The following is an 18,779-nucleotide window of genomic DNA, read 5'->3' as shown; positions in this document are numbered from 1 at the left end:
CGTAGTTGATTATTTATAAAAAATACGATGTACTGTCTCTTTTTGGTAGATGAACTTTTCTCTTGGTTTCCTGATTACTCTTTTAATATTTCTCCATAGTTCTCTTGATTCCTATAAGCTGATCAAAGAACAGCAATGAATTGTGAAAGATTGTCTGATTGTATTCTTACTGTTGGTATGAACTAGGCCTTGAGAAAATGTCTCTGGTACAAACAAAATCTGCTGACCAGCTTCTTCTGGTGTTGTCTGTTGCTATGCTAAAGCTTTTCTGATGCCTTTTTGTTATCCCTGGCTTTATCTGACAAAAAGGAAATTGTTTGTAAGCCTGCTCCTGGTTTGTTTAGCCTGTTGTCCAGAGAACAACGTGGATACACAGAGCAGCTGAGAGGCACTTGGTCTTTTTTCCTAGTCTGGATTTCAAGGTACAGGTATCAAAAGTTCAGCTCAAAACCTTGCTTTTCTTTTATGATCTCTTTTTTATTTGACTTCAGAGAAAGATCTGCTGTTGAAAAGTACAGTGTTTATTCAGGCTCTATGCTGTAGTTTTGGAAGTACATCACTTTTCATACCAGCATACAAAACAGACTGAACCTCAGTCTCGGTAGATACTGATAAATACATCTAGGTCCAGGTGTAATGGAATCACAGAATAGTTAGGGTTGGAAAGGACCGTAAGATTATCTAGTTCTAGCCCTGCTGCTGTAGGCAGGGCCACCTTCCCCTAGACCAGGTTGCTCAAGGCTCTGTCCAACCTGGCCTTGAACACTGCCAGGGATGGAGCATTCACAACTTCCTTGGGCAGCCTGTTTCAGTGCCTTGCCACCCTCACTGTAATGAATTTCTTCCATATATCTAACCTAAATCTCCCCTTGTCATATTGCTACGGTCTCTGATGAGGAGTCCTTGTCCAGTATCCTTGTAGGCCACCTTCAGACACTGGGAGGCTGGTTAGTCCTTTGAACCTTGGAAAGATGACTGTTTTGTCTCCTCACCTGTTGAAGATAGCTAAGTGGGCTGTCTTGGTAGAAATGGACAAAGTCCTGTGCTTTTAGCACTTCTGTTGGTTCCTTCAAGCAATGGTTCGGGTTAGGGCTATTCAGCTGCAGTGAGACATCAGAAAAACTCAGGTAATCATCATAGCTTCCTGCTTATGTCATGGTTATCTCCTTAAGTTCAGACCGTCCCAGGAGAACTGAAGTTGCCCTGTTTTCCCGTGAGTGGCTTTACAGCCATACCTTGTCAAATGATTTGGTGAAGTTTCCTGCCCTGGGGATAAGGAACAATAGCAAATCATGAATTCAAACTAGGAAGTAATCTACTCCTTTCAGTATGCACTTTAATTCAGCTTCCTGTGGTGCTGTGTGTCTGCTGACAACCTGCTAGACAAACTTTATCTTCATTAACAAGCCATTGCACTGTAAAAATTGACTGAAAGCCATTAACATGTAACAACTAATAATTAGTATTTTAAATGGTCTTATCTCCATTCAGTTGTTTTAGTCAGATTTTCAAATATGAGATATATACAGATTAAAACCAGCATAATCTTTTTTGAATTGAAACTTAGCAATAACGATTCCTTATTAAATGACATATGTTGGTCTTTTCAGTGTGACATTAAAAAAGTACATACATGCACATGGGAATTGCTTTTAACTAGCCGTCTGAATAGCTAAATGGTTATTTTTTAAAAACTTTTTGTTGCTGTTGTTCACCTTGTCTAAAATCACAAATATCTGGTTCAAATACAAAATTCCCTCTATTTTTAAATTGAATGTGTAGGCTTTCTATAGTATATATGCTTCTTAACAGTTGTTTTTAGAAATTCAGGTAAAATAAGAAAAGTTTCCTGTGTTGTGTGATGGCAAAGAGAATTCAAAAGATGTTTTTTTCCAAGTCTTGAAGGACTGGGAAGTTTTTGAGTATGTGTATATTTTAGCTAGTTGTTGCTATGATTTAATAGTTTGTGCTTTCCTAAAATAGTAAGTTACTTCTATTTCTCATTTTGGATGAGTAATTTCGTGTATTTTTGCCATCTAAAACATTTTTAAAATGGGGCTGCTTCACTTCTGTTTCTTTAAGTCCAGTACAGTCATGATTTAATTTCTGGTTTGCATGTCACTTCCTTTTGCTGGTAGGATCTGAGTTTGTGAGAGAAAAAAAATAGCAAAATAGGTATGTCAAATATTTTAAATGTGTATGTTATTGAAATAGGTTTTAAAGTAAGATTTGTCACTCCTGTGGATACCTTTTTATCAGGGACAAGTTCTTTACTGTGAGGGTGGTGAGGCACTGGAACAGGTTGCCCAAAGAAGTGGCAAATGCTCCATCCCTGGCAGTGTTCAAGGCCAGATTGGACACAGCCTTGGGTGACATGGTCTAGTGTGAGGTGTCCCTGCCCATGGTAGGGGGGTTGGAACTAGATGATCTTCAGGTCCTTTCCAACCCAAACCATTCTGTGATTCTGTGATTTTTTTGAGAAACTCATTTAAAACTCAGAAATGCATACAAGAAGAATGTCTCTTTTTCCCTTGCATTTCAGTGTCATTCATATTTCTCCCTTCAGCTTTGTCTTTAGAATACGCATTTTAAATTGAGGGATGAAACACATGCATGTTTTAAATGGGTTTTTTTGGGTTTTTTTTTTTTTTTTTTTTTTTCAAAGATGGTATTGGGGCATGTAAGTAGGAGGCTTTTTTATTTTGTCATCTTCCCTGCAATTTTACTTTGTACTCTACATGATGTGCTGGTTGCTTAGCAATCCAAGCTACAGACTGCAGCAGGCTGTTGCGATAGTACTGGTATTTTTCTTCAGTTTTGCAACCATTTTTGTCTGTACTTTTTTCTGCAAAAGCTGCTTTATTGTTAATGTTCAAACATGCATTTCAGGGAATGCAGAATTAGGGTTTGAAAATTAAACATAAACTGTACATGTTCATAATTTCTGTGTTTATTCCCCTGTAATGTATCTTGAGACTACTCTTCGCTTGAAGTAAATTATTTTTATTTAGTAACTCCCTGTGTTTTTAGGATTTCAGTGTTTTAAAGCTTGATGTAAGGAAGCTACATTGCTAATTCATGTTTATTGAAGCATGTATTTACTACATCTGGTCGTGTTCCCTCCTGCACCTGGCATGTGTTTCACATGTCTTCCAGCACGTGTGTCTCTCTGGCTTATTCAAAAGCCTGTTGAGAGGGCATGGTTGTCTTCCTTATTCTTCCATGTATGAAGTGTATTGAGCAATGTTGGCAGTTAAAGTATGGGCTCAGCTTGAGTGTGTCTGTCACTGTGTGTCTTGAGCAAGGATACAGACTCCTTTATATAGTTTTTTAAATGTAGAACAGGTGATCCTGAGTCTGCAGGGTTTTTTTCCTCAGTAATGAGAGTAGTGGTTTTGTAGGGCTTCTCTCTTTGTATTTCAGAGGAATTATAGCTGGATGCTGTTTCGCAGGGTCTTCCAGTGGTTTACAGGAAATAAGCGTTGGTTCATTCCTGCTGGACAGACCCAGAACCATTGTGCTGAAAAAAGGAGATTTCCAGGCAGTTTTATAACAACAGAGACTTAATAGCCTGCCACTTTTTTTTTCATGCACTTCAACTTCCCAGGTTATAACTGAGGAGTGCTTCTGGGATAATATGCCTATTCCATTTTCCTTTGAATAAAGAGAGAATTTAAGAATAATGAGTATGATGTTTCATGGTAGTGGAGTATGTCAAAGAGGTCTTAATCTTTGAGGAGTTGTCCTTTTGACTTCCACAGCTCATCTGAAAGTAGCAGGACTTTCTCTTTCCATTTAAGAGAAGATTAAATTTCCTGCTATTAAATTTTTTTTTTATTACTTGCAAGCTCCACAAGTAATAAAAACAGATGTGCAGATTTGAACACTTGTCCAAACAACTGTACGTTTTAAGTGTTAAAATAGCTTAAAATAACGAACACTACTAATTTGTCCCATCTTCTAAAGAGCTTTCAGTGGTCTTTCATGTAAAACATCTGATTCTAGAGCTTTTTTTTGTAGTGCTCCAGGGTTAGATGCAGAGCTCTTGGATCTTTGAGGCAGGCTATTATGTTATTTAAATGGTGGAAGAATTGTAAAAGTCTGATTCATAAACATATATCAGTTTTGTCAAGAACACTTTCAGGGCTTCTAAAGACTTCCTTTGGCATTGTGGGAGTCCACTTGCCCCTGCTAAAAACTATGCAGTACATTTATATTTCTTTGTCAAGAGTAAATACTCTTGTCTACAAATCCTAAGTGAAATTTTTGTACTTAGGAATGAATATGTCCAATTTGCATTAAAAATGCTGGTGATTTTTGAGAACACGTAGAGGCAATAAACCTCATCTTTTAATTGTAAAGAATTTGATAGTTTAAGAGTACTATATTGCCATTGTTTCAGCTGTCCTGGGTGGTTTTAGTCTGTATGAACCGGTGTCAATGTATTTTCAAATACTCTTTTTTTTTTTTTTCTGTTTTCCTGTTTTCCTTGAAGAGTTTGTAAAATGCAAATGTGTGTAGCATTTCAATATATAAAGGAAAGGATACAATGATTCTTTTATGAGTTCTTTTTAATGTAGAGTGACTATGAAATGCTAATGTGAAAGATTGGGAAAATTTTGGTAGCATAGAACAACGTTGCAAGTCCTTTATTAAACAGAAAACAGTACTGCTGTCTTTGGTTGCTATTTCACCACTTTTCCACGTGGAAATGGGTAGCACTTGTATAACATAGTAATAATTTTACTGTGTTAAGCTGTTTTGCTTTATAATAATTTGTGCTTTGATTGCATTTGATTAGTTAAAGATATATTTAGAAAGACTTGACTGCTGGGTAATGCCTGTTCCATCAAAGAAACAATCTGTAAAAACCTGAGAAGGCAAGGATATTTGGAACATGATGGGAAGATTAAGTTTTATAAAAACACTCTTATTGGATCCATTCCCTGTGTACTTACAACTAGCTTTATTTTATACCAGTTAGGTAGTTGGCGATAGCATCCATCTCAATAAGTAGATGGAGAAGATTTTCGGAGCCTAATGTACCTTGTGTTAATTTTCAGCTATATACAATGCTAAAAACAGCCCACCGAAGCAAAGCAAGCTGCTGGAGTTGTGTGGTGTTCAGAACTCTGGAAACATTCCTGCCAATTTCAAACTGCCATCGCTGCTGGTGGTGGTTTGGTTTGGGATCCCCAGTCTTGCTGCCTCCATCCACCCCTGTGGGCAGCAGGGGGAGGCACTGGCTGCTTGCTTGGCTCCTTTGATTTTCTTTCCTGCAGGTAGATTTTCTCTCAAAACTAGGAAACTCCCAACGCCCTTTTTACTGGGCCAAGAGTAAACCATTCTTAAGTATCCCATAAAATGTATGTGCCCCAGAATTAAAGTGTGTAAGCTGCACTTAACACTGGAGAATATGAGGAGGGAAGAACTAACTTGGACTTGCATTTTAGTTTGCTAATTTGAGAATTTTGTCCTGACATCTTGTAATGTAGTTTCTGTTTCTCTTATTTATTATGTGTAAGTTAGAGGTATCAGATAGGATTTTTTTTCTTCCCTCTGATCATGGTACCGTGGGTTTTAAAACCCAAACAAAATACACCCCTTCAACTCCCCTCCCTCTGTGAAAGGGAGGTGAAAGATTTTATTTATTGCTACTGAAACACACCTTTTTATACTTGTGTATTTTCAAGTAAATTTCTGCTAAATTATGTGCAAGGTTTACATTCTTGTATTTACCTGACCATCCATTACAAGGTTGGAAAATTGTCTCTGACAACTGGTTTTTGATGCTTGATTACATGCTAGGAGTTTTAGGTGTATCTTTAGTTACACAACTTAAAAGACTTTTGAATTCCACAGATGATTTTTAGTGCTGGAGTTTTGAGTTCTCAACTCTATTACAAATGGCGTATAAAGTATATATGCGTTATAATTGCACATGTTGTAATATTCTGTATCTTTCTTTTAATTTAAAAATGCTATGTATGAAACCCAATGGGATGAGCTCTGAGAATTACCCTGAAGTCAGTAACCAGATTTGTATTGATGCAAAACTAGTCGATATGGTACAAAAATAGAAGTGTTTTTTCTTTGCCTTATTAAGAACATCTTAAGGAAGATTGCTTGATTTTTTTCTTTGTAGAAATAAGTATCTTACTAACAATCTTTAGGTGATAAGGAGGAAACCGTATACGTCTCCCGTAGGAGAGAGAACTTGTATTCTCTTAAATACAATTTAGGTCTATGGATCATTTTTGGACACTGGGTTAAAAACTTGGTAAATAAATGCTATACAGCACTCTATTTCCCTGTTACTAGAGATCACTTTGCCTTAAAATGATGCAAGTTTTTTCCTGTAGCTGTATTGCCTGGAGCTCTTGCCAGGGCAAACCTAACCTGAAGTCAGCCTTTGGATTGTTAGTGCTGCAGTTGTCTTCACTGCTAACCAGCCCACAGGCAACACATGCCCTACTATAGTGCTGGGAGAGTTACAAACAGCATCCACCCATTCAGGTGGTTTCAAGAAAGTGGATGGTGCATGGACTATGCTTTTTAGCACTGAGTCAAATTTGCTGGAAGTCAGCATTGCTTTCGTGATAGTTTAAAGGGTTTCAGAATTTGTTCGGTCAGGCATATTTATTTGGAGCAGAAGTGTCTGGAAAACTCTGGATCACAGTGCTGCATGTAGAGAATTGCACCATGATTGTTCTGTTTTGGCTTTGAAACAGCAATATTTTGTTGCAATTGTTTGGCAGACTCCATTGGAAATAAATTTGTTGTCTTGCTTTACTTGGAAAAACATGCTAAAGCTTATGCTGCTTCCTGTTGGAAAATAGAGTTACAGAATTAGCACATTAATGCCAATTATAAATATAATATAATCTCAGTGGGAATTCTCCTTTTTATGCAAGTGAATGCATACGTGGTGAGAAGATTTCAGCCACACTGGGAACACAAACTTCTGTATAGCTGACAAGGCAAGGAAGCAAAATTTGGCTGAAAACTCAAAATCAACATTCATTCTTAGGGAGGCAAATGTTGTCGAGTTTCTTGCTGTACAGAGTTTCATCAGTGAAGCAAGAAAGATTAAATATTTTCAGCCTTTGCACTCCTTAGGGGGGTCGGACTTTGGCTCTATATTTTATTTTGTTGGCGTAGGTTGCTGGATTGCTTTCTTTCCTTCTCCTCTCCCCTTTTTACTCCCTTTCATAAACTGTGCTGCTTGGGATACTGCTCTTCTCTGTGCGGTAGGTCAGTGTGCAGAGAAAGGGGAAGCCTGTGTTCTTCAGAGGCTTTACTGTTGCCTTAGAAAAATTCATCATGGATTTTCCTGGTTTAAGTATTTCCTTACCAAAAAAAAAAAAAAAAAAAAAAGTGAATGGTTGAAGGATTGGGCTCTGTTTTGTCTGTGTTGTTTCTGCCTTTCAAAAATGAACTTTGGAAAGCCAGCAGATAGTTAATAGACTTGGCATTGAAACCTAAATGTGGTGGAAGCTGGCAGAAGTAATTCCCAAGTAAGGTTGTGTGTGTATCATACTTGAGGAAGAATATGGTGCCCTGGGCAATGGCAGGCTGGCTCTGCGCCATGCTCCATTCTCCACTTTTCTTGGAACTGCTCCTTTGAAGATCTAATTATACGGTGCCAGGAGACTGCAGATAGCTCAGCAATAACTCCCACTGTCATTGCACCGGATTTCGGTTTATTTGGGGTGCAAAACTTGCACACAAACACTAGATTGTATCACAGATAACCACAAGTTTTGGCTAGTGCCCAGAAGATACAGTATGTTTTAGTGTTGCGGTTTCTAAACTGCCAACTCCAGTTTAGGTTTATCCGTGTTTTTCAAAATGTTTATTCACTGATTCCCTTTGCTGCCTCCTTTTCTTTCTTTTATTTTGTTTATTTTTTTTTTTTAATTTGCTGCTGTGTGAGGTCTTACACCCTGTTATAGACTACCCAAATAAGATGTCCTTCCAGGTAGTAACATGAAATTGTTTGACCAGTCCAGAATAATTGAGTGGAATTTGCAGGAGAAGGGTCCCATTGTGTGGGACAGTATCAGGTGTTTTTACAAGTCTAAGTAGATGGTGTCCTGTTTCCTTCCAGAGAGAGCCCACATTTTTCCTTGTCCTCCTTTTATCACCAACATACCTATAGAAGCTTTTTTTTGTTTCCCTTGACATCCCTGGTCAGATTTAATTATATTGCGTTTTCCTAACCTGATCCCTGGCTGCTCAGACAGTTTCTCTGTATTCCTCGCAAGCTACCTGTCCTTGCTTCCACCATCCGTAGGCTTCCTTTTTGTGTTGGAGTTTGTCCGGGAGCTCCTTGCCTCCTGGCATTTTTGTATGTCTTCCTCTTCGTTGGGATGCATCACTCATGAGCCTGGAGGAGGTGATCCTTTAATGTTATCCAGCTTCCTTGTATGCCTCTTCCCTCAAGGGCTTTATCCCATGGTACTCTGCCAAGCAAATACATGAAGAGGCCAAAGTCTGCTCTCCTGAAGTCCAGAGCAGTGAGCTTGCTGCACTCCGTCCTTGCTGCCCTAAGGATTTCGAACTCCACCATTTCATAGTCGCTTCAGTCAAGGCTGCCCTGGACCTTTCCCCACCAGCCTCTTCTTGTTGGTGAGGACAGGGTCTAGCATAGCCCCCCTCTCCTCATTGGCTCCTTTATCACTTGGAGTTATGCTTTCCTGTAAGTGCTTTAAAGCATTATTATATTTACTGTTAACTCTGTTTTCACTGAGAAATTATTATTCTGTAACTTCATTTTGTATTTTAAAATTAATTTATAGAAATTATTAAAAAGTGCTTTTTAGTGAGATGTGTGAATTTACCATTTTTAGTTTTGAGTTTTTGCTGCTGTTTTCTACTTGCTTTGTTAAAATAATAGGCAATAGCTGTAATAATGAACTATTGAGGTGAGAGGATAATTTTGTATACAAACTGTTCCTATAGGGCAGATTCTAATGCCACCGCAAAGACTAGCAGTAGTTTCCTGATAGTTCCATTGAGTGAAATGGGCAAAGGGAAAAGGTAAAAAAGTAGTTGCATTGATGAGCAAGGTGGTGCAGCAGCGAGGATGACTGGAATCAGCCAGGGTAATTGAAATGTCAGAGGACTGGCAGCAGGCAAATGGCAGAAATTCCAGGTGTCGACATGGTGAATCCAGAGGAAAAGCTCTGCCCTTGGGAAATAAAGAAGGAACAGTATTTAATGCAGACAACTGCCCTGCGCATGCTCTATCTTGACCCAGTGATGAGGACCAGGAAGAAAGAAAATGCATATTGAGTTGTGAGATAAGAGGCAGAAAGGCCGGTTGGCTGTGAATATGATATTGGTGACAATAAATGTGCGTGATAACAGGTTGGGTGTCAGTAGTTGGTAGAGGCGTGGCTGAAAAGAAGTCAGGTGTGCAGTGAGCGATAGCTGCGGTTAGTCAGAGTAGTGAGCAGTTTGTGGAGATTGGAGGGGGGAAACAGTGAAGTAAGTGGATAGACTGAGAGTAGCTTGACAGGGGAAGAAAGTGCTTTCTTCCTTTTTATTTGGATGAATTGTAAATGGAGATGCAATAATGGGTTGTCGTAAAAGAAAGTACCTGCAGTAAGTTATCTTCTTAATCTGATGCTTTAAATAGGGTAAGAAAAGGAAGGGAGTGTGTAGGAACAGAATGGAAGTAATATGGGTTAAAAAGAGTATAGGGTGAAAACTGGGATGATGAATTTTGATACAGGAATTGAGAGGCTTGGTCCAGATTTAAGTTGTGTACACAGGAGAAGGAGGCCTGCAAGGGTGCTGGGGAGGGACTCTTCATTAGGGACTGTAGTGACAGGACAAGGGGTAACGGCTTCAAACTTAAACAGATGAAGTTCAGGTTAGATATAAGGAAGAAGTTCTTTACAGTGAGGGTGGTGAGGCACTGCAGAGGGTTGCCCAAGGAAGTTGTGAATGCTCCATTCCTGGCGGTGTTCAAGGCCAGGTTGGACAGAGCCTTGGGTGACATGGTTTAGTGCGAGGTGTCCCTGCCCATGGCAGGGGGGTTGGAACTAGATGATCTTAAGGTCCTTTCCAACCCAAAGCATTCTATGATTCTATAAAGCACTCTATAGTACACGTTTGGAAAGTGTGAGACAAAGTCTGGACAAGGAAGTATGTTGCAGGACTAAAATTAACCAAAGCTAGAAGAATATTTCTGTGACAGTGATCAACTTAAGTCGCTGTCACAGAAGCAGATAGAGGAAAAAACTCCAGTTTCAGAAGTTGCCTTGGGTGTGGCTGGGAGCTGAAATTCAGAAGGGTAACAAAGCATCTTCCCTTCTTCTCCAGCTTGTGTGACAAGCAGTGACTTTTTTTACTTTTTCTTTTTTTTTTTTCTTTTTTTTTTACATAATGGTAGCTGGTTTTTTTCTTATGAATTTTCTCATCTTTCAGAAAAAAACCCAATCGATCATGTTGACTTCTTTATTTTAAATTATGATAGTGAAATGTGATGGTTTTAGAAAAGTTTTGTGTTTGCTAATGCAAATAGCTTTTGGATTTTGGCTCGGGTTCACTCTTTTCTGCACAAGAGGAGACAAAAGGTTTGGCATATTTAGCTTTGTGAATGCAGCTGAGTGAGGGTATAGTTGTTCTCTTAGAATGTGTTGGGTAGAACTGTATAACCTACAAGACAGAGATGGCACAAGATCAGGTAGTTGCAAACTGGCTTCAAATTAAGTTAGCTGGAAACAAAGTGCAGGTGGTTGGTTTGTTTGTTGTTTTTTGTTTGGTGTGGGTGGTGGGTTTGGGTGGGTTCTTTGGGGTTTTTTTTGGTGGTGTTTTTTCTTCATTTTTTGGTTTGGTTTTTTTTTTTGGTGGTTTGTGGGGTTGGTTTTTTTTATTATTTTTTTGTTTGTTGTTTTTGTTTTTTGTTTGGGTTTTTTTCCCCTCTCTCTCAAAAGGAGCGGTATTCCAGAAGGACAGAAATGGCAAAAACCTCAGCTGCTTCTGTTAGGTGCTTCCTGTTGTGCTTGCTTCTAGTAGCAGGGTCTACAGGCTCAGGGTGTCCTTTCTGGTTCTGTTCCAAATGGCTTTTTTTTTTTTTTTCCCCTTGAAACAGTGTCTATTTGTTTGGTTTGTATTACATGACAAGTATTTCAACTGAGAATGAGTATTCTTAAAACTTATTTATTAATATGTAAATAACTTTATGTATTACTTGAATGATACTACTAAATACTTCATGAGATAAGATACCCAATGTTAATGGCAATATTTTAGCAAACGTAACCCTCCTCTTCAGCGCAAATGCACTCTTCAGCACAAATTACTTCTGTAATGCAGGAACTGATTATATAATTTCAGTACCATAATAGTAAAATGGGTAATACTAAACTCTTGCATCAATTTTAAAACATGCTTTCAAAAGTGCATGTAGATGCACACATGCTGTGTGTGTATGTAATAATGTATGTCCTTTCCTGTTCTTAAATTTCCCCAGGTATATGTGGAATTTGATGACCTTGAATGGGAAAAGCGAGAATGGGTTAAAGTTTATGAAGATTTTGCAACCTTCTTGGTGGAGTACCAGCTGGTCTGGGCGAAAAGAAAGGACCCAAGCCAGACTCAGGGATCAAAGATCAAACAAATTCAATGGCCTGCATTGGTAAGATACTTGAGCAATTGCATTTACTAAATATTTTGATCTCTTTCATTCTGTCCTTAGGAAACTGTCTAGGTTACTTAAGTGGTGGTGGAAAGTGGTAGGCATGGGTAAGGAAAGAATAACAAAATACTAATGAAGCATGTTTGCGATGGGAGTGATGTGATAATAGTCAGTCACTCATCTTCTCTTTTGAATCAACTTCAAGCACTGCAAACCTAGTCTCTGAGTGACATAATGGAGCTAATGACACTTTACATAGTCAAAGCATCTTACAAATATAAACTTATCAGCAACATATCGTACTGCTCTGTGGAGAATTGAAGCTAAGGTGAAAAATAAACCCTTAAGCTTGTGATACCTTCAGTGTGGGAGTTGAGCATATATACAAGTCAGGTCAGAGTTCAGAAAGATGGGAAAAGTGAGCAAAGATCGATAAAGTGATAATTGCTTGCCTGGTATATGAGACTATTTGTGGTTCTCATTCTTTCTGGATTAATGCCCAAACATTAAAGCTGCTGAGAGAACTGCTAGGAGGTTATGTCTGGGTTTGACATGCCTTTAGGTAGACCTGATGAATACTGAGGAGCTGATGAGATAATCTAATAAGCAATAAGCGCGTATTCCTTTTTTATCCAAAGAAACTAGTAGTGCTGTCGAAGTCTTCAGAAGAGCCAAATAGATTATGAGATTTCAGGAACCTACTAGATTGGATGATTGTGCTTTGTAGAGACTTGGGGAAGGTTTCTCACAGAGTGGCAGGTAAAAGGGAGCTCCAACAAATTTGTCAAAATGGTGAAGGAAATTCTTGGTTATATTTGATATTAAGCTTAGTATCTGAAACTTCAGTCTTGGGTTTTTAGAAATTTGCAGTTGTAATAAATTTAGATGATGGTATTTTTTTTCCCTCTGGACTTTAACTGTGTCTGTGTTTCATTTAAATATTCTCTTTGTATTCTCATCTCTGAGCACTTAACAGACTTTCTACAATGTTGTCACAAGATTATTTTGCTGGAGCTGTGTTTGAAACAGTCGTGCTGGAAGTCACAAAGCGGGCTGTCCAGGAAAGCCTAGCAGGGAAAGAGATGCATAGATGGTTTAGATGGGCTTAGCCCGTCTTCAGTTAGTATTCTTACTTGACTCACCTTATATGTTTGTGCTAATGTGCATGAGTAAAACAAGCTAACTTTCTGGATGTACAAGGCCGTTTCATATATTTACCTGTACAGGCAAATTTTCTGCTTCATGTTAGTATTTCCTTGAGCAAGAATTTTTAGGTTTAGAGAGTCATGTAATGTGTTCTTGAAGTTACCTATCTCTCCTTGATTGAGAATCTATTTGCAACTTAGAACTTAGTGTCATAGTACTCTGCTATTTTATATGCTTTTAATCTCACCCTCTAGGGTAGAAACCCGTCTTGGGTTTAGAAGGGGTGTATTTCTATGAAGAATTCTAGGCTGGCTGCTGATCCTGTCCCCAGGTTAAAATTATGTCTTTGCTAATGTCTGAAAATGTTTTAATCAAACCTCTCCCTCAGTAGAGACTTCTCCAAACTTGTGTTGGTCCAACAGAATGCAGAAACATTTATTTTTTTCTTCCATCTCCATCTTATAAATTATTTGTTATTCTTGTTTTAATGTTTATGTTCTTGAGGCAGCTGATGGATGTGAGAAGGGAGGGTTGCAAAAGATCTGCCTCCTGCTTTTACAGTTAAAAAATTGAAATCATGTAGTCCAAAGTGGGGCTTAAATGGCTTGTTGGGTCACAGTTTCCAGATGTTAAAGATTACAAGTTCTCAGCATTTGTACTTGGCCTGCCTACAAATGTTCTAGCAATTGTTTTCTGAGTCAAACCCTCTAGTCATCCATTCCAGAAAACCCATATTCAAGGGAAAGTGTGGATACAGGATGTTAACTGTAGTTAGGGCAGATTCCTTCCACAGAGACCTCCCAAACTTCTGCTCTGTATCAATAGCTGCACTGAGCACACCAGGCCTTGAGTAACAGGGATGGTGCTCAAATTGCCATAATACTTTTGGGTTTTATTTCCAGCCTGCCTGAACACTCTGATGTAGTAGATGACCTCTATGAGAGTAGGAAAATTTAGGTGGTGGTGTGTTTGTTTTCTGGTTTTGTTTTTAATTCCCTAAAACAAGACTTCCTAAAAACGGGAAAGCAATGGAAAAGGTGGTTTAAAAAAAATTCATTTGCCAAACAGCAAATAGGAATATCTGCACTTTTATGTGAAACCCCAAGTGTGGATGTAATAATGCATACTTTTTGGAAAAGTTGAGTCGTGCTGTAGTTATTAAAGGAAAAGTCTCAATCTTTCCCATGCATGTGAACTATTTTGAAGAAAGTTATTCATGTACTTGGCTATCTTGTCTTCATATTAAATACCAAAATAAAAGTTTCTGGTACAGCTTTCTTTTGGATGCTAACATATGCGCAACAAAGCAATATTAAAGTATATTTTATGTAGTGGTTCTACAGGATCTTTGCCTTTATTGGGGTGAATGGAAAGTGCTTATTTATTGAGATGGTTATCACCTTCTCTTCTTTGATCAACATATTCTGTATTTACTGTATGGTGTTCAAACAAAGAAGGTTTGTTATTTCCTCTGGGGCTTTCTATTGGGAAACATCAGTTTAGTATCTGTGTACTTCACAATTAATGATGTCTTTTATTACTCAATTGTGTGATACAATGTAATTTCCACTTTATAGGTGAAATTGATAGAATGCAAGTTGGTCACAAAAGTTTGCTGGTTTTAAATGCCTAGGTATAGCTGTTACTGAAAGCTCAGGGTCCATCGACCTCGTGTAGCTGTGCTTTAAGTTTTTAGGCTCTTATGTCAGGTGCTGAGAAGGTGAAGAAATGAGAAGTACCAACTCTTTCTCCTTGTTTAGAAACTTGGTAACAGAGCAGGCATAGATTATCCCCTGAATCCAGTTTCTCTCATGATGAAATTTTCTTTTAGTAGCGTTCCTGCCTCATTCATGCCAAAGGTGAAAAGTTGACTGTAAATGAGCCTGGAGTCTTACTGGCAGCAACGTGCTTCATCGTATTAGGGTCACTCTGATGGTATTGACTAGGTACTTGTTCTGGGCCACTGTGCAAGTCTGTGAAAGAGAGGCAGTGCACTGCCTCAGCTTATCAAGCTGTAATCAAATACTTTTCCTTCTTCTGAGATGACTTCTTGGCTGCCCAGCTGACTGGAATAATTGGAAATCACCCTGCATGTGGGATATTTACAAACATAGAAGAGAAGACTATCTAGAAGCATAAAGAAATGGCAGTGGTGGGAAGTGGTGCCAGCATAAATGTAGCCTAGACATTAGGGAAGAGAGTGTTTGGTAAACAGTGCTAGTGGTGTAATGGAGATGCTTTACAGATGTCAATATGGAAGAAAACTTATCGGCCAAAAGAGGTAGGCATAGGAAAAAAAATCTGTGTATTTTGAAAACTTAAAAAGTGCAGGTAGTGAAAGTGAGTGGTGTCTTTCCATGTTAAGGGATTAAGAAAAGTAGCCTAGATAAGGTGTTGAAATTGAAGGTGCTATCTTAGTTTGGTAAACATGGGGTGGGTGTGTGTCACAAAGATACAAAAAGAGGGGAGTGAATGGCTCAAAGTGAATGCATAGGAGAATTACCAGTACCTCAAAAATGAGGCAAAATTGATTTGTTAATTCCTCAGGAAACAACTTTGAAGTAATTGAGATGATGGGGTGGGGGTATTTTAGGGGGAGTAAATCTCCCTGATGTAGAAATAGTGTGGGTACTAGGATGTTAGAGATCAGTGATAAAGTCATGCCTGTGATACATACAATTCAGTCTGAAGCCTTAGGAGTGTAATGGTATCCCCTCAGCAGCCAAGGGATAGAAATAAGTATGTGGGCAGGGTGACAAGCTGGAGGCTAGGTTTTAACGTGGACAGAATAGAATGCTTCTGTGAGCTGTCGGTTTGAATTTAATTACTCTCTAGTTGCATATTAAAGTATCTAAAAGTAAAGTGTAGAGGGAGAAAAAGAGACGACTAAGGACAGAAGCTGCTAGAGACAATTTAGAGAATAATAGAATAGTGTGGAAGAAAAATCTAAGGTGATAGACTAAATAGGTGAGGGCACCATGGTAGAAACTGACGTAGCAGTTCACTTTTTTAACAGCATCAACTATGTTTAAGACATAGGAAGGTGTGGAATGAGTGCCTTTTCTTAATAATTTTGTTTAAGAAGGAGGATTTTGGAAACTTCAGTGATGTGCTGAAATTAAAATTAATCATTCAAGGTCTACAGATAGAAATGAAAAGCATACATTTAAGAGAGGCATTTAAGGGCATGTTCCATCATCTTGGAAGGAAAATAAGGCAAGAAGGGTAACTGAAAATGCAATTAAGATTAAAGGTGTTTAAAATGGATAGATTATGGCAATTTAGTGTATTCAGGAAAAGAACCTAGGAGAATATGAGAGACTGGGAAGAAAAGGATTGGGATTGGAGATAAGGAAAAGCGAATGCATTGGATGGGAGTGTACATGAGAAACTTCTGCACTTGCAATAAGAAAGGAATATTATAGAACAGGGGAAGGAAAAGTATTACCTTATTTTGGCCTTTTCCTTTTGGAAGAAACTGACAGTCTTGTGCACGATAGATGTTAAAGGAGGAAACAGTTTGACTTGGTCTGATACGATGAAAGCCAGGGCTTGGGGAATTTAGCTGGCAGGGCAGAGCTGGGTGCCTAGGAAGATTACATACAGGCATGGGTGATAGGTCAGGGGTTTCATGTGTTCTACTGGGTATGGTTTGTTTTGTTATACCTATAAATAAAACAGTGCTGCTTGTGAATTCAGTATGCATTCATATATAATAAATCAAAAGAATCTATACTAAGTCTCTGTTGGTTTGAATATGGAGACAGTGCTTGGCTTGACAAGGGTGGGTACCACAAAGCTAGCAAACAAATTTGCCATAATGTCTCATCTAATACAAAGTTCTGCAATTACTGCATCGTTTCCAGTTTTGATGCTGTCATACAGCAAGAGCTGGTTCTCCTGCAATTGTGTGTTTCTGAAGAGTGTATGTATAAAAACTAAAATACGTTTAATGAGGAGATCCTGAATATGCTTGTCTCCTAAGGTAGGGTAGTTGCAGGAGCTACTCCATCTTCTCCTCCCAGTAAAAAAAAAAAGTGCCTGTTTGCCTGTCTCTCTGGGAACAAGTGAAGTCATTGCTAAACCAGTGGCTTGAGAACAATCTTTCCTGGGACTCTGTCCAGGGCTGTGCAACAATATAGAGCTTTAGCCAGGCTTATAACAAAACCAGGGACAAAGAGGGGGTATTTGTTGGCAGTGGCTAACTCTTTTCCACTGAGAATCTGGAGCTGATTTATGGTGGACAGTGCCAGTGGCACCTGTGGGACTGTGGGCCTTCAGTCTGACCATCATGCTAAAGAGGGGGTCGTCTTGGAGAAGAATGAGATGAGGTTTGTTCTGGGTGGTAGTGGACACGTTTGTTCTGGTTAGATGTGAATGAGGCCGTATGTTCATGTGCTGACAGCTTGTTAGGGTACTTGGAGGTGAAGTATAAGAGTAGAAGTGTTCATGGACACTTGGAGGATAGACTTGTCCTCTGACCTAATGTAGCCTCTTACCCCCTCCATCCCTGCCCCTCTGTCCCAGCTGTCAATTGCAGAATCCTTTTGCTTGACTGCATTCTGCTTCAGCTGGCTTGCTTGTGTTGGATTATAAAGCAAATACTTATAAAGTGCCAGTTAATTGGCATTTGTGTCACGATTAAAGAAGAAAGTGTACAGATTGAACAACAAGCTTCTATAGAGCTTCCAGAGATTCTTGAGACAAATCAAGTCCTTTATTTTTGGCATGATGATGGAAAGTAGAACAGGTCCCTTGTTCATTCCTGTTTATATCATCACATACTACTACTCTTTCACTCTTGTCAAGGATTTGTTTTTGTCCTGGGTTTCTTGTCTCGATGTCTAATTTTAGTTATTCTGAGTAAGTTTCTCTTTTATATGTTGGTCCCATGGATCAGATTGATCCCCTTCAAAGTCAGGTGTTTCTGTAGATACTGCTAATGTTCCCTGTGCGTATTCAGTTACTTTACTGCAGCCTGATCTCCTCTCTCTGCACAATGAAAAATAGAGGTATACTCTGCCAGATACTGTGATTAAATTCTCAGCAGACACTCAAAATACTCCAGCAGTAAAAAGAAATAAGTTCACAAAGGATTACTGTGTATATGGAAAGCAACGCAGAGAGAAAACTCAGTCTCCCAAGTCCTAAAAATAAGTAAAAACTTCGAGGATATTTCAAATTTGAGGGGAGGAAGTGCTGTAGCTTCCAGGGAAAACAATCAAAAACGAATAGTGGATTTCCCCCCCCCCCCCAGCTTCTCCATTCCCTGAATCGGAATTCTAGTGCTTGTATACCTTGCTAGTATGGGGTAAAGATGAAATCCATACAACAGGAGAAAATGCTTGGAAACTATCAGCTTCTTGGAAGAGATTTAAGACACTTGAGAGCTTTGAAAGAGAAAATTTAAATAACTGACTCAGCAGAGCATAAATGACCTGATTTTTGTTGCATTGTGAAAGACTGTAACATGCAGAAACAGCACTTGGAGGTGGTTCAAAGATTACTTTGCTGGAGAGTATGTTACTGTAATATTCCCACAGAACATAAACGTCTCAAGCAGTACCACGTCCCGCCTGTGTACTTTGGCACTTGCTTTTTTTGTACTACTGCTTACTGGGAGCCACTGCTCTCCACACAGCCTTCTAAGCAGAGGCCATTACCTTCCCAGGACATGCCCCACATGAAGAGCAATAAACTGAAATCTGCCTCCCCAGATGCTCCGTTGTGAAATATGGGTGTTGTCCTGTGGCTTCCCACTCTAGAAACGAGTGACGAAGTGGAAAGTCTCACTGCGATGCTGACTTGTATGTGGCCCTGGTACTTTCTGTGCACTTTACACTACTGCATTGTTTGTTCCAAAGTTTCTTGTCTCAGGGTGTTGGCTAATGGCAAGCTTGCACTTATTTTTGTTTTTTACTTTCTTCGTGTTAAACTTGCACCTCAAAGGAATGGAGACCCTTTTTGTTAGAAAGGATTTAGT

General features: G+C 38.9%; 1 protein-coding gene across 1 annotated transcript in view; it reads left to right on the top strand.

Moving 5' to 3' along the window:
- Window positions 1-18,779, top strand: part of JMJD1C (jumonji domain containing 1C) — a 165,490-nt gene that overhangs the window by 43,393 nt on the left and 103,318 nt on the right. The window contains exon 2 of the mRNA XM_030488743.1: window positions 11,486-11,650. Coding sequence (XP_030344603.1) covers window positions 11,486-11,650 — 165 coding nt within the window. The remainder of the gene's footprint in view (window positions 1-11,485; window positions 11,651-18,779) is intronic.

This window comes from Strigops habroptila, chromosome 5, assembly GCF_004027225.2.
Source record: "Strigops habroptila isolate Jane chromosome 5, bStrHab1.2.pri, whole genome shotgun sequence".
Classification (NCBI taxonomy): Eukaryota; Metazoa; Chordata; class Aves; order Psittaciformes; family Psittacidae; genus Strigops; species Strigops habroptila.
Note: the sequence above shows the minus strand (reverse complement) of the source record. Positions and strands in the feature narration are given on the sequence as shown.